The following is a 26746-nucleotide window of genomic DNA, read 5'->3' on the forward strand; positions in this document are numbered from 1 at the left end:
ATTCCTATCACTAAATCATGAATGAATCATTTTCCACAAGAATATTTTCTAAAGGAACATGGTCACGATTCATAGATGCATGTAACTTCAGCTGTGTGCTGTGAACATAATAAATAGCATCGAGTTCACTGGTATCTGAACCGTGTACATAATTTTTATTATAATCACAATCATCCGTGACACTATCCATCGCAAAGTAATTGGTTACTTATTTTATTCATTATTATTAAGAGATAATGTGGTCCCCTTACCTGCACAGCTGTTCTGTGAGCTGCTTCATGCACCAGCCAGTGCTCGGGCAGTACTAAGGCACCCATAGCTAGGAGGGATGTAGACTTTTTCAAGATGGCATCCATTTACTGGAGTCCTGAGGAATAGGATGTGAGCCCCGTGTACCCACAGGAGAGTTGAATCTTACGATATACTACTGATGCTTGGTGGTGTGCCTTTCCAACCCCCCTCCCCTACTCATGGTATTGTGGTTTGTAAAGTACAGTGGTTGAGATGTCTCTGCTAATCTTAGGCCTTCAAAATGGACAATCTAGATTATCTTGTAACAATTTCTGTTTTCTGAATTTCTTTCCCATCCTACTTTTGTATCTTTTGCAAATTTACAAATATTGCTGTTCAGTCCTGTCTAAATCATTTCCCCACATACATCAAACAGACCTCCCAGGACAGCCATCTTCTTGAGAGTATCTAGAGATGATTTCGGGGCTTAAACGTAAGAAATATTGATTAGATTCGTGTTAGAATTATTAATCTTACCCTTTCGGTCATATTCAACAACCTATGTTTACAAGAAAAGACTGGTACCAAAATCTATATAAATAAAAATGTAAATGTTCGTTTGTTCAAAATCACTAATCTCTGAAAGTTCTTCACCGATTGCTTTGAAATTTTCACACGGCATTCCATTCGCATCTGAATGGGTTTTTAAATGTATACTATATAAATGTCACGTCTGTGACGGGAATAATCATGCTTTTTTTGAAAAACTTGTTTTTCATGTGAGGGGAAATCTTCGAAACCTCTTTACGGATTGATTTGAAGTTTTGACAACGTTGCTTTCAAATTGGTGCGCGTTTTCATATACCTACTATATACATGCCTCCTCTGTAAAAGGATTTTTTTTTTTTTTAAAGTGCCATCTGTTGGATATAAGAGCAACACACGCTGTAATCTTCGAAAGTTCTTCACTGACTGCTTTGAAATTGACATAACGTTCCATTTGAATAAGCATGTGTTTTTATATACCTACTTTAAAGATGCCACACACCTGTGACAGGTAAAAACATTTTTTTTTTTTTTAAAACGGCGCCATCTGTTGCGCGCAACAGCAACACCCCACCCTATACTAAATATGTTATGATTCCATCTCAATGTTTCCGATTGCGTTGATAAATTTAATTTTCATAGATTTCGATTTATTTTCATTTAATTATTTTGTGACAATGCGTTAGAATTGAGATGTGTTGTTTACCAAACTGTATTTTGTAAGTATAAGTATAGATCTTACACCTTTGACAGGTAAAGACATTAATTTTTTTAAGAAACAGCGCCATCTGTTGCACATAAGAGCAACACACGCTATACTAAATATGTTACGATTCCATTTCAATGTTTTCGATTGCACTGACAAATTGATTTTTCATAGATTTTGATTTATTTTTATTTGATTTAATTATTTTGTGTGACATTGCGTTGGAATTGCGCCGTGTTATTTACCAGACCGTTCATTTCATGAGTATAAGTATAGATGCCACGCCTGTGACAAGTAAAACATGTTTTTTTGAAAAACAGCGCCATCTGTTGCACTTAAGAACAACACACGCTATTCTACATATGTTACGATTCCATTTCAACGTTTCCGATTTAATTGATAAATTAAATTTTCATAGATTTAAATTTATTTTGTGTGACAATGCGTTGGAATGGAGCCATGTTGTTTACCATACCGTTCATTTCACAAGTAGTTTATTTTTTTATTTTTTAACTTTTTCCATTTCGTTTTTTTTTTTTAACTTTTTCTTATATTTCAGTGATGGGAACATCAGATCATTTGGAAATGCATCAGACAAGGAAGTGGGAAATGGTGGGGAGAACGAGGGGACGGGAGTCGAGGATGGTGGGGGGGGGGGGGGACGGGAGTCAAGGATGGTGGGGAGGACGAGGTGACAGGGGAGTTGGGGATGAGGGGACGGGAGTCGAGGATGGTGGGGGGGGGGGGACGGGAGTCAGGGATGGTGGGGAGGACGAGGGAACAGGCGAGAGGGTAATAGTGGAGAGGACGAGGTGACGGGAGTTGGGGATGAGGGGATGGGGGAAGTGGGGAATGGTTACCTTGAGGTGCTTCCGGGGCTTAGTGTCCCCGCGGTCCGGTCGTCGACCAGGCCTCCTGGTTGCTGGACTGAACCCAGGCTGTTAGACGCGGCTGCTCGCAGCCTGACGTATGAGTCACAGCCTGGTTGATCAGGTATCCTCCCTCCCATGGTAGGGAGGACGAGGGGACGGAGGAGTGGGAGATGGTGGGGTGGACGAGGGGGACAGTGGAGTGGGGGATGGTGGGGAAGACAAAGGTACGGGGGAGTCGGGAATGGTGGGAAGGACGAGGGGATGGTTGGGTGGACTAGGGGACAGGGGAGCGAGGAATGGTTAGGAGGATGAAGGGAGGGGAGGAATGGTGGGGAGGACTGACATAAGGTTGCTGTGGCTCAGCAGCGCACATGCATTGCTGAGCCACAGCAGCGCGTGGCTGGGTATAGCTAGTATATATATATATATACAGTATATATATACATACACATATACAGTATTACTTATAATTTACCAAAGTTGCCAAACAATCAGACATAGTAGTGTTGGATTCACCATTCAAAGAGAAAAGTAACATCTTGCTATAAGTTGAAGTTCCATGTCCAAATTTCTAGCACTTATTGCAGAGGCACACAAGGGATGTATTCCAGCATGGTACACGTGGCACCAGGAAGAATTACCAAGAATGGGAGAGCTCAACTATCAAAAGTTACCTTAACACGAAGGGGCTTAGAAAGTTGACTGTTAGGGGGAGTTACATGACCATATCAATCTGGAAAACAGAATGGCCTTAGAATTTTAAGATGGCCTTGATATCTGTATGACAGTCACAAAAATCATTGTCCCCATTTTTTAACATGAGACAGGTAATGCAGTAGTCACCACTAAATGTTGCAAAGGGAGAAACAGGACCAATAAGGTAATCAGCAGATGATGCCAAGTCAGAAGGCTTCCTCAGAGGGAATGGATCTTCCAGAAAGAACAAACTTGTGGGTCAGATCGCCCACCACACAAGTCACAGAGGTTAAAGAAAGTGTGCATGCACTCACAAAAAATCTCCACTTCCTTGTGCACATACAATATTTAATTGCACAATCTGTACACATGGAGCCTAACAGGAAAGGTATGAGAACCAAAGGCAAATCCCAGGAGTAACAGGGAAAGACCATATGTAGGTAACAGAGTGAATGGAAGCCAAGAAACCAAAAGGGATACTGATCCTCTAATGCTCGCTTGACCCAAGTCCAACTAGGCCAGTTAGCTAAGGTAGCCGACCGATTCAGTTGGGTAGCATTGAACCTACCATGTAATCTATCTCTCGCCCAAAGAAGCATGTTGCCCTTCATATTGAATCCATTAAGAAGGCTGAACTTCCAGATGAAGGAAACCGAATATTCAAGTCTCCATTTACAGAAAATACATGGATGATAAAGCCACAGACAGCTTTGATCCTGCTTTTTTCCCAGCAAGTGCCTTAAGGAACTCTCCAACAGATCCTGCCTGGGTTAAACAAAGCACCCATGTTCCAGAACTAACTAGGTAGCTTCCATGGGGTCTGATGGCCCCTTAAGTGACGATCGCGCCTATAAGAAATTCCGTGTTTGTGGTGATTTTTTGCATATTGAACATTAAAGTAATTATTATATATCACACCATGAGTCCCAGGAAAGTCAGTGGTAAGGTTCAACATATGAGATCCCATGTAAGGATGACCATAGAGCAGAAACAAGAGATCATTCGTAAATATGAAGATGGTGTGCGGGTTGTTGCACTGGCTAGGCAGTACAACAAATCTCAGTCAATGATATCCACCATACTGGCTAAGAAAAAGGACATTATGGGTGCTAAAGTGGCAAAAGGCTTAACCTTAACCTATTCCTTAGGTTAACCTTAACCTTAACCTATTCAATGACACTGTGATGCATCATTACAGACAAATGTTAAAACAAGTCTTTTGACAAATTTGTAGCGAGACAAACAAGCACTGAACCACAACCAGGTCCTAGTGGTATTCAGGCAAAACGTGTGAGATAAGAGTACCCCAGAGAAAACATCACTGCCTGATGTGATAATGGAAGGGGACTCCCCTTCCAAACAGTAGCAACTCTCCTCCTTCCCCCTCATCACCATCTTCCATATGCCATCAAGAGCCCTCCATAAAGGTAAGATAAACTTAGGTACTGAATTGTAGTTAGAAAAAAAACATTGTATTCAGTATAAAATGTATTTGTATGTTAATATTTTGGAGGGTGGGAAACGGATTAATTCAAATCCCTTTATTTATTTCTTATGGGAAAAATTGCTTCGACTTACGATCTGTCTCTGGGAACGGATTAGCATCGTAAGTCGAGGCCCCCCATTGTATATCTAGCAGTTTTCTACCTGATACAGTATTGCAATCAGAAATACAATCAGAAGATAAATATTTTCTTTACCTTGGATATCAGTTTACATTTGAATATAATCAATTGAAATTTAAGATGAGTTAGTAAAATAGGATACTAGAAAACCTGAGGTGGATATATTAACATGTGCTAAATATAAATGAAAAAGATCATGACTTGCAAGGTTACAAAATCAAATTAACAAAACTTCGCTTCTGTTGTCGAGTCTTGAATAGTTACATTATGCAGTATAGTGAAATGACAAAGTCATTATCTACTCAAGAAGTATAGAGCCCCCTTTTAGGCAATCACAAAATCAGGCTCTTTCTAAATCTATTATCATTGCACATAGGTGGTGTTATTTACTTATAAATACTTTCACTAAATTGGATAATAATTCTACACCCATAAGTAATAATATTTATTACAACTGATATATTATGCACAAATCATAATAGACTTGTATACTGAAGTATTTATCATATAATTGTAACATAAATTGTCAGACAGGTTGGTTCTGCCCAGCACACAATATAAAAATACACAATACTACATAGAGTTTTTAAAAAAAATTGGTTTAAAACTACTTGTGTGAATACAATTAAAACAATTATTCATGTCATATTACATGAACTGCAGACACAATATCTTTATCAGATACATACACTTCAGAAAAATAATCTTCATCATTAAGAAGCTGTGAAATATCAGTATGATCGAGAACATATTCTTCAATTTGATTTCCTACATTATTTTCTGAAACTTCTACTTTTATTATTTCTTGTTTACTAACATTATTCATGTACAAATTTTCAACTTCTTTCTCATACTTTTCAATTGTCAAGTCTTTGATATCTAATGCAATGTATTCCTCTGCACCATCCCCAAACTCGCACTTCACACCTGCCGCTTTGGTGCACCAATCCATCCCATTTTCATTTACTACTTCCTCCTCTACTTTAATTTCCTCCGTGTTAAGAATTCTGAGATTTAATGAGCACGATTTAGGTACAGTTTTGTCACAGCTCCAGGGTGGTTTATGTTCTTTAGCACTCTTTATTAGATTTATTTTATGTTGCTGAGAAATAATAATGCTCTTTGAGTCTGATTTATTAGCATTTATTACCAATTTTTCTACTATACTATTAGCTCCATCAATTTTGTAGTTTTCATCAAAAGTTAAACTAGAATTTGTCAATTTAAATTCAGTGGTCTTCAAATCATATGCTGAAAGTAAGTCATCATCATAATCTTCATTATATGATACTTTTTTATTTCTTATTCTAAGATTTCTTTTCAAAACATTTTTCTCAGGAGGTTCATGATTCGTTTTCATGACTTTATTTCCTGATTTTGTGTAATTATCACTTGTATTACTACAAGGCTTATTCACCATTTTCTTCTGAGAGAGCCCACTAATGTAATCATTTACATTAGCGGGTCTGGTTATTTGGTTAACATTACTAAATTCACCTGAAGGCGGTTTATAGCCCTTAATTAGTAACTTTTTCTTATGTACCTTTGAATAATGGTTGTTTAATTCAATTCTTGCATTAAATACAAGATTAGGCCTACAGAATCTACATAAAAACTGGCCACTATTTGTGTGTATTCTTAAATGTTGACTGAGAGTGCTGAAATCCCGGAATTTGCTCATACAGTGTGGACAGCGATGAGGTTTTTCTCCCGTGTGACACCGCATGTGTTTTTTTATATAGTCTGGGTGAAACAAACATCTACATACTTGGCACTGAACTTTTTTCTTTGTCATACTCTGCTTATAAGTGCAATCATCATCTTCATGAACAGTGAAAATATGCTTTGTAAGGGAACTTTTTCTAGTGAAATGTTTGTTACAAAGTTCACAGATAAATTCTTTAACTCCTTGATGGCTCTTTATATGACGTTTTAAGTCCCCAAGGGAGTAAAATCCCTTTTCACATTCTCCACAGGTTAAAGTTGTCAGTTTAGCATGTCTCTGTCGATGTCGATACAATGTTCCCATGTTTGCATAGCACATGCCACAGAGAGTACACTTGTATGGTTTCTTACCAGTATGAGTATTCATATGGATATCCATAACGTATCTGCTACTGGTTACACACTGGCATATGTTACATATTAATGACTGTTCATTAGTCTTGATTTTGACACATTTTTTATTATCTGTGCTGTATCTGTTACCCAATTGTTCAACATATTCCATGTCAGAGCTCTGAAAACACTTTTCCATCATAACAAATGGTATAGTTGAAGTGGCATTTGAGTCTACATTTGCATCTTTATTTCTGTTTTGTTCCATTAGTGCAATATTTCAATATTATACTGCAATATTAGTGTAGTATTTTCTGCATGAAGGTACACAAAAACTTGTTACAATATTCTCTTTCCCATACTTTATCTGAAAAGAGAATAATTATCTGTAATACAGTAATTAACTGTATTATAATTACAGTACATAAATACCCACACACACAAGTGTTTGCTGATGATGCTAAGCTATTAGGGAAGATAGGAAACCTAGATGATTGTCATGCTCTTCAAATGGATCTAGATAAAGTAAGTTCTTGGAGCACCATGTGAATTCAATGGAATTCAATGTGAATAAATGCCATGTTATGTATGTGGAAAAAGATAAAATAAACCATGCACACAATCTACAAATTATGTGGAAAGCAATTAAAGAACTCTTCACAAAGAGAGATCTAGGGGTGGTTTGGATGGTCGACTGTCACCAGAGGAATACAAAGAACAGTGTGCGAGGAGCATATGCGTCACTTTCCAACTTCAGAATTGCTTTTAATTACATCGATGGTGAAATGCATTACTAAAGAAACTGTTCATGATTGTTGCGAGACTAAAATTGGAATATGCAGCAGTTATATGGTGCCCATATCTCAAGAAGCACATAAACTGGAAAAGGTGGAAATGCATGTTTCAAAATGGCTTCCAGAACTGAAAAACAAGAGTTACGAAGAGAGGCTAGAGACATTAAATATGCTAAAGCTAGAAGATAGCAGAAAAAGAAGCGATATGATCACCACTTACAAAATAATATCAAGAATCTACCAAACTGACAAAGAGGAATTCCTGAAAGTGGCATCTTCATGAACAAGAGGTCGTAGATTTATGCTAAGGAAACAAAGGTGCAAAAAGAAATTAGAAAGTTTTCTTTTGCAAACAGAGTGGTAGATGGTTGGAACAAGTGAGATGGTGGTGGAGGCCAAAATTATCGATAGTTTTGAAGAGTGCTGGGAAGATGGGACACCACGAAAGTACCTCTCATCCAGTAACTACACTTAGGTAATTTCACACACAATGTATATACAGTATATAAATACGGTACAGTATATCTGCTTATAAAGAGGAAGAGAGCACCAGCTTCTGAGGGGATCTACTTTGAGATTCTTGGGTTTTAAACCTTAACTTGCAGAGCTCTCAGCCAGTAGTGCATTAACATCAACTGAAAAATTATAGCCAAATACACACAAGAATGGTTGATGACTGGAATTAATTTTAGGTGGTAAGGGTTGTTTGTGTTAAAACCTACCTATCGCTTCCTTTTCTCCTCCCTCACTCTGTATTCCCCACCCCACTACCACTCTCACTCCCACACAACAGCAGAGGAGAATAGGTATTTGGGACCAAGCAAAATCTTACCATAGATCCTAAAAGAGACAGAGGCACTGAGCCACCCGTGCAACACTTTAAATGTACACTACCAATGAATGATTTTACAGTTATGAAAAACAGTTGATGTGGTTCCTAAATACAAGGAGACACAGGTGTCAGTTAACACCTGTGTCACTGATCAGTGTCACTTGACATGCAATTCCTTTAAGATCCTGGAACGACTCATCAGGAGGAACCTCATGGAGACCGCAAGTAAAAAATAGGTTTTGTCTCTAGGCACCATCATGACTTTAGTGAAGAAAAATCATGACTAATGAGCTTATCCAATTTGGTTTCCCATAGAGACAGGAAGCCAGTTAGGCTTATCAAGGCACTCCTAGGCCAACTACTGACCTTCCCAGGATGCAACCCACAACAGTTGCATAACTCCAGGATACCTTTAATGCTTGCTAAATAGATATATCAGGTGAAAGGAAATGTTGCTAAAATGCATTTGTCCTGCTGCAAGAATTCAACTTAGGATCTTTTGCCTTTGACCAGACAGCTGGCCACTGTGTGAAATATTTGAGTTCTATGACCAAATGACAGTAATAAAACTATAAGAAAAGTAGGCTTTCTGTAATTCTTTACTGCCAGAAAAAAGCATCTGGTTTTGTCATGCACATAAGGCTCCGATACAATCATGAGAGCATTATGGTGAGAGGAAAAAGCAGTGGCGCTAGATTATATCGATGTGGTTCAGAGAATACATCTCCCCATAGCCCAAGAGGGAAGTTTTTTTTTTTTTATTAACAAGCTTAGGTATACATAGCCATTTGCTGCTACCTAATTCTATATGAAAGATTACACAGTGTAGATCAAAATCTAGCTATAAGTTAATCTAATATTTCCATCTCACATTGGTGCATTCTGTTCTTGAATTATATAAATTTGGTAAATTAAATGAAGATTCAGGTAAATGACCTGGCAGAGGAAATGTGACCATTCATATCCCTGTTTCCAGACAATGTAGAGCTCACAACAAGTTAGAAGTGAAGAAGAATGTGAAGAACTTGAGAGACCTGGATGTGTTGCAGCATTGGTCAGATGGTGGCTGCATTGCAACCCAGAAACACAAAGTAATAACAATAGAACAGCAAGAAAAAAGACCACAGGGAAAGTACAGGCTGAAGGTAGACAATGCCTGGAAACAAAAATGGAGAACAATCTGAGAGTATATATATCAAGTTGTCTACCTCCTGGGTAGAGGGTTGTCTATGTCCTGAGTACCTACTTACTGCTTTACTACTTGGTTCAGAATCAGGTGAGAGAAATGTACCTAATCATCTATGTTTAGTTCAAGAATTGAAGAGTCCTCGTGGTGTAGTGGCAAGACACTCGCCTGGCGTTTCGCAAGCGCTTTGTCCTGGGTTCGTATCCCGGCCGGGGAGGATTTACTGGGCATCAATCCTTAACTGTAGCCTCTGTTTATCCAACAGTAAAATGGGTACCTGGTTGTTAAACGATTTGAGGGGTCATATTCCGGGGAACATAGGATTAAGGACCTGCCCGAAATGCTATGCGTGCTAATAGCTGTACAAAAATGTAAGAACTCTTGTACATATATAAATAAACTTGGGGACCCTTGGTTGAGAGCCAACAACATAAACCAATATGGCTCCAATCGACTTCGAGCCAACTGCGCTGTTAATCATAATTTTTTACATCACCTTAACTTTATATTTTGTCATTGTATATATGAATATGCATAAATTCTTTCAAAATTGAAAAATACAAATGAGAAAAACTTTCTCAAGAACCAGAGAATTATACACTAATAAACCCTTGCTTAGCTAAAACATGGAATAAAGATACTGTATTACAGTAATAACCCATGGCACTACATTATATATTATATATATTATATACACTATATATATATATGTGTATATATTATATTATATATTTCGGGCAGGTCCTTAGTCCTAATTTTCCCCAGAATACGACCCCCCCCCCAAATCGTTTAACCACCAGGTACCCAATCACTGCTGGGTGAACAGAGGATACAGTTAGGGATTGGTGCCTAGTCAATCTGTCCTGGCCAGGATACTAATCCAGGCTAAAACGCCCACGAAGCACAGGGCATGTGCTTTACCACTGCACCATGGGGACTGCGTCAATATAGGTAATAGGTCCACCGAGACCTGGTTGACCAGTCCAGCAACCAGGAGGCCTGGTCGAAGATCAGGCCGCGGAGACGTTAAATCCCGGAATCATCGCAAGGTAACCTGCATCAATATAGTGCAGGTCCTCCACAGGAACTGCATTTGTATATAGGATATAATGTTTTGTCAATGTAATCATTGTAAAATCTAAAAATTAGTCATGTAGTATGATAAACATGTGCATTTGGGTACTTTGACTTGACTAACTTGAGTTAGGTTAAGCTAAGTTAGGTTTGTATAACATAGTATACATTGTTTTCATTTTACTCTTTATGCTCAATTAGTATTAAGCTTTAGTCATTTAAGTTTTTTATGCCCGAAACGCTTTGCATAATAATGGCTTTAGGCATTGTATGTACTAGCCCTAACTATAAATCCATCACTCTTTGTAAAATCTCTTTTATGTATGTACCTTACCTAAATAAACATTTTGATTTTGATTTTATAATATAGGATATAATAAACTTGCCTAGCCTAGGTCAAGTCTTTAGGCCTATAAATGAAATCACAATAACTTACTGTATCTACGAGGCCTATGTTTGGTGGCGCGCGGATGGCAGCCTTCAATATTCTCTCCCTCAACCCAAGAAACATTTCCTGCATTCAATACCAGTGGTGGATGATGTATTAACCTTTACCCATCATAAACTAGCCATATCATCCCCCTGTTTTGTGTACACTTTGTGTGACAAACGTGAGACTTATCAGTGTGAACTGGACCCCATTGTGTATACTCGTGGCCATGATCACCAGGGTGTGGCACCCTCACTATTACCTGTGTTGTAATACTCTAATTTCCCCCTCTGTAGGGTGCGTCATCTCCTTCTGTCATGTGTAGCCATAACTTGATGTTGAGTGATGAATAACTTCTGTTGGTCAATACGTGAAGCACGGGCCACAGACCTGTACAGAGCACGGGACATGGACCTGTACATGCGTGATAGTGCACGAGCCCTCAACAGTGACCAACCATCTCACCCGCCCCACCCACTCCCACCAACTCATTACAAAACATATTTTTCTGCGGTTGGAAGAAAACGCTCACCGAGTGGGGCACTTATTTTATTTTTATAATAATAATACTAATTAATTATTACATAAAATAATTAATTAATAAAAATCATAAATGATTATAATTGATAATCCTTAAAGGAAGAAGCATAAGCTAATTATAACGAATAAATAGAAAATTAAAGAGGATAATTAATTATGGTGACTAATGATGATTAGTGAATAACCATAAATTATTATACAGAAATAATATTAATGGGTAATTCCAATTCTTGGTATTCTTGGCTTATCACTTTGGGGGTTCCGTCGGAGCACCCCCAAAGGTAACACAAATTCGTTACAAATTGGGACAAGTGTCCCCAGCAAACTGCTTTAGCGTCTTCCCTTGGAAAGTAAACCAGGGGATTCAGGGGATCCCGGGAGGAGGGTGGGCGTTTTGTAGTGTGTCGTCTGGGGAGGAGGCGGTCAAGAGGTCGCCGAGTCCATGGGCGCGCTTTAAGTACCCCGCTTGATGCGCGCGCAACTTGAGTCGGTTAGACACAAACTTATTATTATTTTTTTTTTTTTGTGATATATACAAGAGTTGTTACATTCTTGTACAGCCACTAGTACGCGTAACGTTTCGGGCAAGTCCTTAATCCTATGGTCCCTGGAATACGATCCCCTGCCGCGAAGAATCGTTGAATTATTTAAATTTTTAAATTTTGCCCGAGGTAGAACAAGATACAGTGTGAGTTTGAAGCACAAGGTAGGAAACTGAGGATGAAATTAGGTACTTTTTTATTTTACTTTTGAACAGGGCATGGGTTGGACAATTGTTTAATTCATCAGGGACTGAGATACAAAGACTGAGCCCTTTTATTTGCATGGAGTGTTTGCACAGATTTAGTCTGACTTTGGGGATATCAAAGAGATATTTATTCTGCGGTTGGAAGAAAACGCTCACAGAGTGGGGGACTTATTTTATTTTATAATAATAATAATTAATTATTTAAATACAAATAATTAATTAATAATAATAGTCATCATTAATGATTAAATACTTGATAATCCTTAAATGAAGAAGCATAATAGCTCATTATAACGAATAAATAAATGATTAAAGTAGAATTAATTATGGTGACTAATAATGATTAGTGAATAACCATAAATTAATATACAGAATAAAATTAATGGATAGCCGTTATAATGATCAAATACAATGAAGAGAGATCTCTAATTGAAAGTTGTATGATTGAATTACGGTAATTCCAATTCTTGGTATTCTTGCCTTATCACTTTGGGGGTTCCGTCGGAGCACCCCCAATCCCATGAGGGCCAGCGGCGCGGAACCCCCACGCCCCGAATGTTTGGTTTTTCTCCCCCCCCCCCCCTCTTCTCCTTTCTAATTGTCATTTCCCGCCGACCTTTTGCCTGTTTTGATTATTCTTTCGGCCTTCTTTTGTTTTCACACCCGGGTGTTTGAGGAGGCATACTCTTGCACCCGTATAACTGTAGTACCCAACGTCTCGAGCGAGGGGACCCTTTTATTGTCAATCCTCCTTTCGTCACTGAACCCGATCTCGGCGGACTGGGTGAATACTAGGTGAATACACACACATAGGAAGCAGTCCGTAACAGCTGTTTCCCAAGTACCTATTTACTGCTAGATAACAGAGGCATCAGGGTGAAAGAAACTCTGTCCATTTGTTTCCGCCATCGCTGGGGATTGATCCCCGGTCCCTAGGATTATGAGCCTCGAGCACTGTCCACTCAGCCACAGCCTCCCCCCCCCCCAGCATGTTACTCATCCCGTGGGCGGTGGTAGAAAGGGTTACAGAGGCCCATAATGGGTTCAGGAACTGAACCCCATAGTTCGTTTAGCTAAGCAAGTGACAATCTTTTGAAGCTAGTTATACACACACATACCGAGACATTTTTTTGTTAGGCGTTTGCCACTTTTTTTGTTAGGCGTTTGGTTAGCGCAGTAGTTAGGAAGAAAGTGGCACCTGGGTCTACCTGTGACGGCACCCCCCGATTAAGTGTGCCAGTGTGAGCATTGACTCCAGGGAGGAGGGTGGAGTACGTGTTGTGGGGTCGGCGCTGGAGGAGTTGAGGAGGTCGCGACCTCTGGTGACCACTTAAATACCCCGTTTGTTGCGGGCGCATCCAAGCGCAACTCGCGAGGCAGCTTTTTTCGTCTATACAAAAACTTTGCCATGCAGAATCATTTCTTTCTTCCACTTTATTTATAAAACTTTATTTTCGTTGTTTTACCATTTATAACACCACCCACCTGACTATCACCACTGATACCACCACCAAGCCACTATGTTACACACTATGACATAACTTAAAAGTTACATTAAAACTACTTAATGCTGCAACCATCTTCGCCTTCGATGAAAATTAGTATTTTACGGTGACCGACGGTGAAGGGTACCCGTCACGGCAGAGTTAAAGATGTTAATTAAGGGGGCGGTGGGCACCGTACCTGGACAGTAACCTTTTGTAACCTATCATATCTACACTGGCACGGGGAGGATGATGATTGATAAAGATTAAGCCATCCAAAAGGTGGCACGGGCATGAATAACCCGTAAGTGGTGGCCCTTTTAAGCCATCACCAGTATCAATAGATGAGACTGGAGATCTGTGGAGGTGCGACTACACCCTGCGTGACGGGAGATGTCTCCCGTCACACGGGGAGGAATTTGATTCTTTCTTTTATTATGCACCCCATACCCATCCCGTGGGTGGTGGTGAAAAGGGTTACAGAGGGCACATAATAGGTTCAGGAACTGAACCCCATAGTTCGCTTAGCTAAGCAAGTGACAATCTTTTGAAGCTAGTTACACATTTATTAATGATATATATACATATGTACATATATACAATCATTTACGCAACTTCGTATACACATCAATAATCTTTTTATATCACAAGTGATTCAACAAGAGGCTCACAACACTCACTATACAAAGCACTTTACAACTATGGTCAGTCACACAGTTACTAGTCTTGCTCCACACCCACCCAACTGGGCGGCAGCTTTACAGTCATGTGCAGGCTGCACCTACATTAAGCACATTTGGTATATTTCGCTAAGATTTCTGGCAGTACATCATTATGAATGAAATACTTACACATTTCTTAGACTCCATTGATGGTGTTATCTCTGAACTCCTCGATTTTTCACATTCCATTATATAATGATGCGAGGTATGCGAATAGTTCTGCTGACAGAGTTTACATTTAGTCAAATCTCCATCAACAGATGTCATAAACTCCCAGAGGTACTTGTAGCCGAGCCTAAGCCTAGCAGTGGTAACATCTAGAAGTTTGCTAACCTTATTGGATGACCCATAGACGCGCGGTTCTTCCTGCATAATAGAATGCTGATAGATGGACCAACTGGTGTGAATTTCATGTTGCCTCAAGTCTACGAGATTTTGTTGATGTTCCCGGAATATTACTACCCTCAGGCTGCTCAGAGGCAGTCCAAGAGGACTCTTTATGAGCAAGGGAGCTTTATGAGCTTTATGATTCCCTCTTTGCTTATAAAGAGGGAATCATTTCCCTCTTTATGAGCAAAAGTTTTGTATAGCTCATCAGTTCTATCATGCGTTCAGAGATCAATATGGGAAGGAATCCACAGGAGACAAACTCCATCATTTATTATTTCATTATATCTGTATCTAGCTTCAGAGATAAGCACGTCACAGTTATGCCTTGGGGGGCTGAGGGCAGCCAAGGATGACACGCTTACAATTAGCGTGTCAACTTTGGATTTATATACGCGCTCGAGTGTAAGGATTATGGCAACCAATTCTGTTTGAAGAGTGGAGGCCCAGTAATCTATACGAGCTCCACACTCATAGGAGAAGGAACCATCTCTCGCTCTCACAACACCTGCACTTCCAGTTGCACCTTGGGACTGATGCAAGGAACCTTCAGTGTAAATATTCTGGAAAAGGGAGCGCTCTCTGACTAAAGCATCAATTTGGCTTAGGCATTGTACTTTGCTTCTTGTCGAAGCAAGGTTTGTTCTTTAATCAGCTTCTTGGGTGGGGAAGGGGGGGGGGAGGGCAGTAATTTGGAAAGGTGTGATCTCCCATGGGGCAGGAAAGTGTTGTTGTTGTCTCTCTTGGTAGAGGTGAAACAGGGAGAAGGAGAACACGGTTGACTCACTGTTCACTGGCATCCAAATAATTATAAAACATTTTTGATAATTACGGTCGGGAAGAGAATAATTTAATGTGAACAATCGTCACCACAACTTATGGAGATGTTAACACGAGATTGCCAGAGCTTGGACCTGGCAACTCTCTTTGGATGAATAATCAGGAACGAATGGACACACCAGATGGACAGTTTAGTATTATATATTTATCTAATTAGTTCAATATAAACAATCCTAATCTATCTTCCCTATCAAGGAAATAGGATTATCAACACTTGTGATGTTAGAACATAAGGGACCACCAGTACCCACTCAAGATACAGCAGTAATGAAGCTTCCGATCGCCAGTCTTCCTCCCCCTGTGACGCCCACCACTAGACCCCAGACTCCTGTCTGGTCTGAGACACAACACTCACTCACTCACTCCTTCGTTGTTGTTTTAGATTCAGCTACAATGAACAAAAGTTCCATGTAGCACGGGCTATGGTGAGCCCGTAGTGGACTTACCTGGAGTGGGGCTGTATGTGCTCTTTCCCTCTCTGATTGATAAAGATTAAGCCATCCATGTTGTTTAAGATTCGCTACTTGGAACAAAAAAGTTTCAAGTAGCACGGACTATGGTGAGCCCTGATTGATTGATTGATGAAGATTAAGCCACCCAAGAGGTGGCACGGGCATGAATAGCCCGTAAGTGGTGGCCCTTTTGAGCCATTACCAGTATCAAGAGCTGATACTGGAGATCTGTGGAGGCGCGACTGCACCCTGCGTGACGGGAGATGTCTCCCGGACCAAGTGGTGACCAGATGGTCATGGTGAGCCCGTTGTGGACTTACCTGGCACCAGAACCGAGCTGTGTTTTTTTCAAAAGCCTCCCAAGATTGATTGATTGATTGATAAAGATTTAGCCACCGAAGAGGTGGCACGGGCATGAATAGCCCGTAAACCAAGCCACTCAAGAGAAGGCACGGGCATGAATAGCCCGTAATCTCCCTTTTCTCGTAACCAGCTTTTAAACCCCCTCAATCCCTAATTTTCCGTTGAATTAACGGACTTGAATCTGGTAACTTCTTGGAACAAAGGATTAGCTCGCCAACCTTTGAAGCTACCCGAGGTTTGTGTGGCCTTACCTCACCTCTCTGTGAAAGTGTGGTAAGTCAGGTGCCCCACCACGTCTCCACTCAGGTAACCTCAACAACTGTCACGTCAGGACATTCAACACAGATATGCACGACCGTGAGAGAGACAATGCAGTTCCGACAAATAAGGATCAGGGCGGCGCTCCATTAGATGCCTGTGAGTTAAACGTGTATGGCATTTTTCTAGCAAGAGTAATACCAATTGATGGAAAGAAGCTGTTAAATTCAACTGTAGTTTCTAAGTCTGTTGCTAGTGTGTAATCATCTTTGGAGAATTTAATCTGTTTTTTTATATGATTGTTGTTTAGATCCTAGATTGTTAAAAATGGGTTTCCATGTGCTTTTAATGTTTTCTTTTGCTTTAAATCTATTTACAAAATAGGATAGTTTAGCTATTATTATATTGGTAAGCGTTAATGAGTATCTTAACTAGTTCTTTTGCAATTAGGCAAATCTTGTTTTTTTGTATTCGTGCTTCCCATTAATTGCATTAAGTATGCCATTTGTGAGAGATGGATTGTGTAATCTTTTAGCACGGGAGACATCTCCCGTCACGCAGGGTGCAGTCGCACCACCACAGATCTCCAGTATCAGCTCTTGATACTGGTAATGGCTCAAAAGGGCCACCACTTACGGGCTATTCATGCCCGTGCCACCTTTTGGGTGGCTTAATCTTCATCAATCAATTAATCTTTTGTCAGTTACTTGCTTGGTGAGAAGAAGACAGTGTGTGTTGTAGAGGCTAAACGAGGAAGGTGTCAGTTATTGAATTTTTGTCAGCACAAGTCACACAAGGCTAGACTAAGAGAAACACAGAAGCTAAATAACGCTATCAACCGTTTTTAATTGGTGCTGTAAAGCACATTTCTTACATGTGAGAGCATTTATGGAAAATGTCTTAAATTCCTGAGTAGATGAGTGTTTGTTTATAAGAGGACGGAGTGTCTTAGCTATTTGTTTGGACAGAAACAAATCAGTCTCAGCAACATGTTTAGCTGAAACAAAATACAGAAACTCGTAACACTGTATCACAGGAAGATTCAGGGAAATAAATACACAAATATAATAAATATAAGTATAATAAATATAAAGAGAGTATGAAGCTAAATACAGCTAAGGGTGTAAGTTGCTGGAGACTCGTTAGTCACTGTAATCCTGGAGGAGCTGCACGACGTGGCGGTAGACGACGTCGGCAGCGTTCTCTGCCAGAAGGAAGTCGTTGTGGTTGAAGTTTCGAACTGAAACCCGATGGTCGAGGACCAGATTGGGCAGCTTTGCCGCCGTCAACCGGACACCCTGAAACATCGAACCGCAACACCGTCTTTATGTATGTATATATATACGATAAATATATATGTAAATATAGGTACGACATATATATATATATATATATATATATATATATATATATATATATGTCGTACCTAGTAGCCAGAACTCACTTCTCAGCCTACTATTCAAGGCCCGATTTGCCTAATAAGCCAAGTTTTCCTGAATTAATATATTTACTATAATTTTTTTCTTATGAAATGATAAAGCAACCCTTTTCTCTATGTATGAGGTCAATTTTTTTTTATTTGAGTTAAAATTAACGTAGATATATGACCGAACCTAACCAACCCTACCTAACCTAACCTAACCTATATTTATAGGTAAGGTTAGGTTAGGTAGCCAAAAAAGCTAGGTTAGGTTAGGTTAGGTAGGTTAGGTAGACGAAAAAACATTAATTCATGAAAACTTGGCTTATTAGGCAAATCGGGCCTTGAATAGTAGGCTGAGAAGTGCGTTCTGGCTATTAGGTACGACATATATATATATATATATATATATATATATATATATATATATATGTCGTACCTAGTAGCCAGAACGCACTTCTCAGCCTACTATGCAAGGCCTGTGGGAAAAACCTGCTGGGATTGATATAAGAGGAGACTACCAGGGACTTGTACTGAACTAAATTAAAAATTTACTGTCTGCAAATTAATTCAACTAAAATCTCTAGCTAGGGTTGTAAATCCTAGATCCTCTTTTCCTAATGACAAACTGTGGGCTGTAAGGGACAGGTGGGGTGAATGACTATGTTGATAGAAGTTCCAATCCACCTGTAGACAGGGATCTCACATCAGCTTGTATTTTATACAAGGATAAGATTTGATAAATTCAGTTATCTGACTGAACACTGGCTCTGTTTAAATCAGAGATTTAAACATACATAGTCTAACCTAGTACCATAACTTAACAGCCAATATGTACTTATACTATAAACAACAAATTAAATTGTAAAAGTATAAATAAATGACCTTAAATGGAGTCTTACTGTCAAGTACTAGAAATTATATTCAATTAAATGAACTTATATGATAACTTAAAAATTAACTAAGCAAACAATTGATAACTTAATTTATATATTCAAATATATATGCAGACATATTCAATTTATATGATACAGTTAGCTTGAGTGAATCTCTTCCCACGCTATGGACACTTGTGAGGTTTTTACTTATTGAGGCTGAATTCTTTTCTGACAGAATGGACACTCATGAGGTTCAGTGCTTGGATAAGATTCACAGCTACACTACAATTTTAATAAACTTACTGAAATGTGAGGCTTAGCCTCGCTTTTTAACCAACAGACAGATTTATAGGATATTAAAGTTACACAAGCATACAATTGGCCAATCATACACTAAATAACCTTCAATATACTTCTCTGCCAGTCGGGGTGCCTGTCTGACAAGTTTGCCAGACTGATTAACTCTCTTGTCGAGTTTAGGCACGATATTTTGCTACAGCGTTGCTGTATGATGATCTGGTAGCGTTGCTACGTGATTATCCTGCAGTTGCAGAAGAATGATTCGAGATAAAAGTTTATGAATGAAGGTGGAGGAAACCGTGTCACTGATCTCCACTATACACTCTATTTTATGTGAATGTTCACGGATTTTCCTTGTAGATATTGTCCAGGTACTCCCCCAGTTCTAGAGAGTATTCACTGGCGATAAAAATGTTAGATAAGGTGTCCTTGAGCTGGTAATGTTCGCTAAGGATCAGTCACTTGTTCACTCATTTGTAAACAAACGCGGAGTGCCGCTGGGCTTGTTGGTGGGCGCTTCTCTCCCCCTCATCGCCCTGCCATGCTCTCTGAGCACGGTAGCCTTCAATGAATATTGATTGATTATTTTTTACAGTCTAGACTTATGATTGAAATAAGATGTGATTATAATATAATTAGATATAAGATTTAAAGATTATAAGTAGTATTTGAAAGTACCACTGAATCTTATTAAGGATTCGATTTTTAATCCTACCGGATGTTGAATCAATGTTCCAATAGTTTTTTAATTAAGAAGTCCTTCTAGAAGCTTCTGGATCCTTGAAAGATCATGTACAAAGTCACGTAGGCATCAAAAGGGCCCCTGTTGCGTACGTGTTCATGGTGCCATTGTCATCCAGGATCAAGCTATATAATGAATCTTTAAAGATTCATTATATGATTTTGATACATTTTAGATATGATTTTGATATGATTTAGATATGATATAGAAATTATACATTTCTTAGATGATTATTAGATATGGTGGGTAAAAATTTCCCACATCTTCCAGAGGGAGAGAACTGGCACAGAGTCCAATACTTAGGACAATAGTAACCATATGTATTTATTTACTCTCCATTGGATTGATAATACAAGTGCAGATTTTGCTTGCACTTTTGTGCTGCTGTCCGTTGTGGACGATTGTGTCTGTTAGGAGTCTGTGGGTCTTGTGGAGTTAGAGTGTCTTGAGGTCTCTCAGGATCTAACTGCAGCTGGCTCACTGATTCCATGTGGATGAGTTTGTCCAATGTCTTCAGGGAAGTTGTTCCTTTAGACAGGATTTTGACTATTCTCAAAATCCCCTGACTATCTGGATGGACTGAGACAACTTTACCTAATGGCCAGTCAGCCCTAGGGCCATCACTGTCTACCAAGACAATATCGCCAGGTTGGAGATTAGCTATATTATGGGGGACATTGGCCCCATAGTGATGTTCTCGTAGAGATGTAAGATATTCTTTTGTCCAAACATCATTCCATTTATGGATTATGCTGGACAGATGCTTATACCCCTGAACCAACTCGCTCTGACCCACATATGAGGGATCTCTGATCTCATCATCCACTAGAGATGGTACTGGAGTCAGAAGTCTTCCATACATTAGGTGGGCAGGACTTAATGGCTCATGTTGAGTAGGATCCTCAGACAAGTAAGTCAACGGCCGGTTATTCACCCTTGATTCTATTTCCGTGATTACTGTCTGGAGCTCTTGAAGATTGATTTTCTGACGGTGTAGAGATTTTCTCAAGGATCTTTTTACAGTTCCTATTAACCGTTCATAAAATCCTCCGTGCCATGGGGCTCTCGGAGGGATAAATTTCCATCTGCAATGACGCTGTTCCAGTGTGGAAGTAACTGCAGGATGGGAACAGATTTCCCGTAGACATGCTTCTCCAGCTACCAAGTTTGCTCCGTTATCTGAAATCATCAGCTTAGGGCATGATCGGCGTGCTGCGAATCTGCGGAAAGCTTGAATAAATGATTGAGCAGTCATATCGGGTGTTACCTCTAGATGTACTGCCCTGGTGGTAGCACAGGTGAACAGACAGATGTATGCCTTGATAGGTTGCTTATCTGCAGTCCCTGTTAGATATATTGCTCCTGTATAATCTACTCCTGTCGTTTCGAAAGGTTGTAGATGGACCACTCGTTCCTTTGGTAGGGGTGGTGGCCCTGGATAAGAGCAAGTTTTTGCATCGTACCTTCGGCATATCATGCAATTCTTCAAGATTGATTTGACTGACTGTCTTCCCTGAGGAATCCAGTACTGCTGTCTGATTTGTGTGAGTGTGTCTAACACTCCTCCATGTTTGATGATTTGTTGATGTGTATGCAACACAATCAACCTTGTGATCCAATGATTTTTTGGTAAAAGCCATGGATGCACGGTATCTAGATTGATATCTGCGTGTTTAAGTCTCCCTCCACAACGCAGAATGTTGTGATTTTCTTGGTCTATCCACAGACCGAGATTGTGTTTTAACTTATGCGGAAGATTTTCATAGTTATTCCCATAAGTTTCTCTCTGGGCTTGTCTTACCCAATAGATAAGTGCATCAGGAAAAGTGTATTTTATACCTTTTTTCCTGAGATAATGAAACACGTTCTGTGTTACATTGATTAATTTGATGAGCGAGGAGTAACGAGTACAATCCAAGACTGATATTTGAGCTTGCTGCCTGGTGGTAGTTACGGTTTGTGTCGTAATGACGTGTGGCTTTTGTTCAGGCCAACTACCATTCACTAACCATCGAGGCCCATGAAACCAAATATCTGCCTTTGCAAACTGTTTAAATGTCATACCTCTTGATAAGAGATCAGCTGGATTATCCTTTGTTGGTACATGCAACAATTGAAAGCCTGCGGAAATTTCTTTAATTTCCGAGACGCGATTTTTTACATATGGAGTTGGACAGTTGTCGTTTCGTACCCATTGTAAGACAGCTTCATTGTCAGACCATATAATGACATCTTTGATGTTCATGGTAGACAAGACTTGTTTGATATGCACTGCTAAGCGTGTTCCAGTTAGCAGTGCTGTTAGTTCCATCTGAGGCAAAGTCCTCTTTTTTAATGGAGCGACTCTGGCCTTAGAGGTGATAAGATATGATTGATTAGAAGTCACTAAGTAAGCACAAGCTCCAAAAGCTTTGGCTGACGAGTCTGCGAATACATGTAGTGATACTTCTTCATTTTCCTCGACTATGTGTCTCGGAAAGATTATCTTTTCAACTAAAGTTTGTTCTTGAGCCACTTCCATCCAAGCTTTTTGTAACTGGATTGGTAGTGGATCATCCCAACCAACCTTAGCTTTCCATGCTTCTTGCACTAATAAACGCCACTTGATAGTCAAAGGATTTAGTAGACCAAGTGGGTCGAATACTTTGCTAACTTGTGAAAGCAAATCCCTTTTTGTAGTGATGTTGTAATTTACTGGCACAGATTTGATCGATATTGTGTCCGAGATTAAATCCCAATCCATACCTAACACCTTTTGTGATTCTGGTACGTGATATTCAGGGTAATCTCTTGCTATTTGATTATTCAATGTTGCATTATTAGAGGCCCAAGATTGTAGTGGCATGTTGGCACCTTGTAGCTCCTTGTTGGCCTCTTGATATAATTGTAACAGTTCAGTAGTACTGTTAACTGTCCCTTGAAAATTATCTACATATAGATTTTGACTGATTTCAGTCTTACAGGGACTTGATGATTTCTTCAGATGAGTATCTAGAGTTGCTTGCAACAGAAATGGACTGCTTGTCGCGCCAAAAAGAACTGAAGAGAATCTGAAAGTCACTACAGGACTATTGACATCTTCTGGGTTCTCTACCCATAGAAACTTAGTGAAGTCTCTATCTTCTTCCTGCAAGCCAACTCTGAGAAAGGCCTTACTTATATCTGCTGAATACGCATATTTGTTAAGTCTAAACTTCAACAGTATGTCATACAATTTCTGAGTTAGACTTGGACCTGTTTGCAAACAATCATTTAGACTGGTTCCTTGGGGTCCAGATTTAGAGCTACAATTAAAAACTATCCGTAAAGGAGTCGTTTTTGATTCTCTCATTACAGCCATGTGTGGTAAAAAATGGCCTATTTGCTTATTGTCATGTTTCACGACTTCGATGAATTTATTCTTTAATTGTTGAGCAATAATCTCATGATAGAGTTTTAAATGCTCAGGCCTTTTTCTTAGCTTTGCTAGTTGCGATTTAAATTGACTATAAGCCATGTGATAATTGGTAGGTAAGGTTTTATGGTTGATTTTCCATGGTAGCCTTACCCAGTACTGTCCATCATAGTACTGTACAGTTTCTAAGTATTGATTATATGCACAGACATCATCAGGACTTGGTTGTTCAGGAATTATTCCTATGGCATCAAGTTCCCACAATTGAGGTACAGATTCCAATCCATCATCAATCATGTGGGGGATTTTAAGTGGTGACTGTTCTTTGCCTAGTCATGCCACTATTACAGTTTCTGTATGATGTGATTTTTCAGGAGTTGAAGGTTCAAGATCTAGTATAGGTCCTGTCATCAATATGCCTCCTGCTGATTTGAGTATATTCATACCCATAGATTCTTCTGATCCCAGAATGAATCGATGATAGTAGTCAGCTCCAATCAGGATTCCGATATCCCCTATGTAGTCAGAATCAAGTAGAGGATCTGCTAATTGGATTCCTTTTTCTTTTAGGAATTTAATTGTGGCTGTCAGACCAGTCACTTCCATTTCAGTAGGAATTTTATCAACTACTATGGCTTCTACTGTCCTTTGGGATGTACCTAGACAGACATTGAGTTTTACTACTGGAAAGGTTCTACGACCAGAATTAGTAAAAAACCCTGATATAGATGTAGATACTTGCTTTGAAGATTTAAGTTGTAAATCTTCTGCCATCTTTTTACTGATAAAGGTTTTCTGTGACCCTTGATCAAAAAAGCCTCTAGTTGGAATACAAATTCCTTGATTGCATAGTTCTAGCTGTGCAGTAGGCAATATGGCTGCTGTAACAATTTCTGTATCCAAGTCGTTGACATTGCTCATTACTGTACAGAATTGTACGGCTGTTGTGGTATTATCATCTTTGGGCTTTGCCTGAGATGCAGGTTGATTATTGGAAGTCTGTGATCTGGATTGAGTGTTAATATCACCACAGAGTGCTGTGTGATGTACACTTTTATGACAATATTGGCAGTTCTGCAATTGAGTGATACACTCACTTGTATCGTGCTTCCGTAGACAACGGATGCACCTGTTCAGAGATTTCAGTCGATCGATTCGACTGGCACGGCCTACATAAACTGTGCATTGATAAATGGTATGTGCTTCTTGACAGAATAAACATTTTGGGGCACTTGTAGCTCCTTTTGTCTTATCTGTCTTAGGAGCTTGGTTTCCTACAGTTCTGTTAACTGTGGGGGATATAGCATAAGAGCCAACATTATTCTGTTTCCACTTTGCAGAAGAGGAGTTTTGTTGCCTTGATTTTTGACTGCCATTCTGGACATTTTTGCTTTTGTCCGTGGATTCACCTTTGGGGATTTTTTCTTGAGATCTAAGTTTTCCTCGGCTTCGTAATCTTTGTACGTAAGCTCGAAGTCCATCAAAGATTTGGCTTTGTGATAAGATGTTGTTACAAGTATGTAAAACTTGTAGGTAAGTAATTACATGCAAGTAGGTGATACAAGCATGTAACACTTGTACTCCTCCAAGGATTTCCTTAAAGGATGAATTGTATCTGTAATAATGTGTATCTACATTATTCATGATGTGATGAAGCATTTTGCTTTTTCTTTTTTTTTTCTCGGCTTTGCCTTTTCTGTTAAGTAAGTCTCTTTGAGATGCTTGATTAATTTCAGATTTTCTGAGGCTGCTTTCACTCCAGTGAAAGCATGAGATTAGGTGATCAAGACTATATTCTTGGATTAAGATAGTTATCTTAGATGGATGATAATATTTGTATTGACATTGTCAATGGGCTGTTAGCCTTTCAGATTGTGATGTGAGATTAAGATTGGTCTTAATCCCCAATTGTAGACTATTGTAGCCAAATGATGATGACATTTGTCTATCACCTGATTTAAATGGTCTGTAGGCTGTAGATTCAAGTGATTTTTTAGACACTTTGTGTCCTTTTCTTTTCTGTTTCAGTTGCTGGTGGAATACTGTTAGTCATTTTGACCTTTTCCGAGTTTTGGAGATTCCGAGATTCGGAGATTCCGAGATTTTTCTCTTTTTTCTGATAAATATGTATGATGTTAATGTATTTTGATAAATGAGCTTTCCTGTCTACTTAGGTAATGATTCCAAAGATCGTCCTTCATTTCCTCCCTGGAATCTGGTTGTAGCAGGTGTTCAATTATCAAAAGTACTGTAATAATTTAATTTGTGACCCGAATGCACGAATGCACCAAGTTGGTAAATCTTGTAATAATTTTTTAAAAATAGTAAATGGCACTATTTTTGCAAAGTTATTACAAAATCTGTTACCATAATAATTGTTAGATAAAATACAGTAGAATGTCTACTGGTTTTACCTGTAATATAGGGTTTGTACAGTTGATTATGGTTAGATTGTAATGAAATGCTCTTACAGTGATGATAACACTTTTTTAAAGAATATTATGTAATGAGCAGCTCTGAAAATCAGTAGATTAGAGATAATGCTAGATAATACACTTAAATATATATGTAATGTTACCACAATGAGGTAGATAATTGATATTTATGATTAAGATGCAGTTGTGTCTGTGACACTGATATAATTAAGTACTGTGGTTTCTTAACACAAAACAATATCAGATTGTTATGAATGCTTACTAGTTAATGGATATGGTGGCTTAAGCCACTGCAAACTATTTGTTTACTTAGATATATAGCTATGATAAATATTGGCTGATAGCTAGGCTAGGCTAGAATATGTAAAAATTATTCCAATGCAAAATCAAGAAGTTTCTTATGTATTTGGCACTGAAATATTCGGTAAACGAATGATCATAAATATCTAGGTATAAAGGACCATTATTATCTAGGTTCGAAGGACCATTAATGTGGGAAAAACCTGCTGGGATTGATATAAGAGGAGACTACCAGGGACTTGTACTGAACTAAATTAAAAATTTACTGTCTGCAAATTAATTCAACTAAAATCTCTAGCTAGGGTTGTAAATCCTAGATCCTCTTTTCCTAATGACAAACTGTGGGCTGTAAGGGACAGGTGGGGTGAATGACTATGTTGATAGAAGTTCCAATCCACCTGTAGACAGGGATCTCACATCAGCTTGTATTTTA

At 39.1% G+C, this 26746-nt stretch overlaps 2 protein-coding genes across 5 annotated transcripts in view; both read right to left on the bottom strand.

Moving 5' to 3' along the window:
* Window positions 1-5108: 5108 nt before the first annotated feature.
* LOC123754432 (zinc finger protein 583) lies at window positions 5109-11540 on the bottom strand. 2 transcript variants are annotated; one of them, XM_045736840.2, is made up of 2 exons: window positions 11313-11540; window positions 5109-7101 (listed from the first exon to the last, which is right to left on the bottom strand). In XM_045736840.2, the coding sequence occupies exon 2, from the start codon at window positions 7000-7002 to the stop codon at window positions 5320-5322; it is 1683 nt and encodes a 560-aa protein (XP_045592796.2). In that variant the 5' UTR covers window positions 7003-7101; window positions 11313-11540; the 3' UTR covers window positions 5109-5319. The 2 variants fall into 2 exon arrangements, with proteins under 2 accessions (XP_045592796.2, XP_045592797.2); XM_045736841.2 differs by lacking the exon at window positions 11313-11540 and adding an exon at window positions 11057-11298.
* A 6369-nt stretch (window positions 11541-17909) lies between these two features.
* LOC123754232 (lipase 3) overlaps window positions 17910-26746 on the bottom strand; it is a 39438-nt gene continuing 30601 nt past the window's right edge. The window contains exons 2-3 of one of the 3 annotated variants that reach the window (XR_011229063.1): window positions 19446-26711; window positions 17910-18142 (exon numbers count right to left, since the gene is read on the bottom strand). Coding sequence is in view for 1 of the 3 variants with exons in the window: in XM_045736436.2 (XP_045592392.2) it covers window positions 17987-18142 (156 nt within the window). In the remaining 2 variants the exon portion in view is untranslated. Of the gene's footprint in view, window positions 18143-18702; window positions 18952-19445; window positions 26712-26746 lie in introns of those variants that run through there. The other 2 variants (XR_011229064.1, XM_045736436.2) reach the window with 2 other exon arrangements.

Source organism: Procambarus clarkii, chromosome 18 (assembly GCF_040958095.1).
Source record: "Procambarus clarkii isolate CNS0578487 chromosome 18, FALCON_Pclarkii_2.0, whole genome shotgun sequence".
In the NCBI taxonomy this organism is placed as follows: domain Eukaryota; kingdom Metazoa; phylum Arthropoda; class Malacostraca; order Decapoda; family Cambaridae; genus Procambarus; species Procambarus clarkii.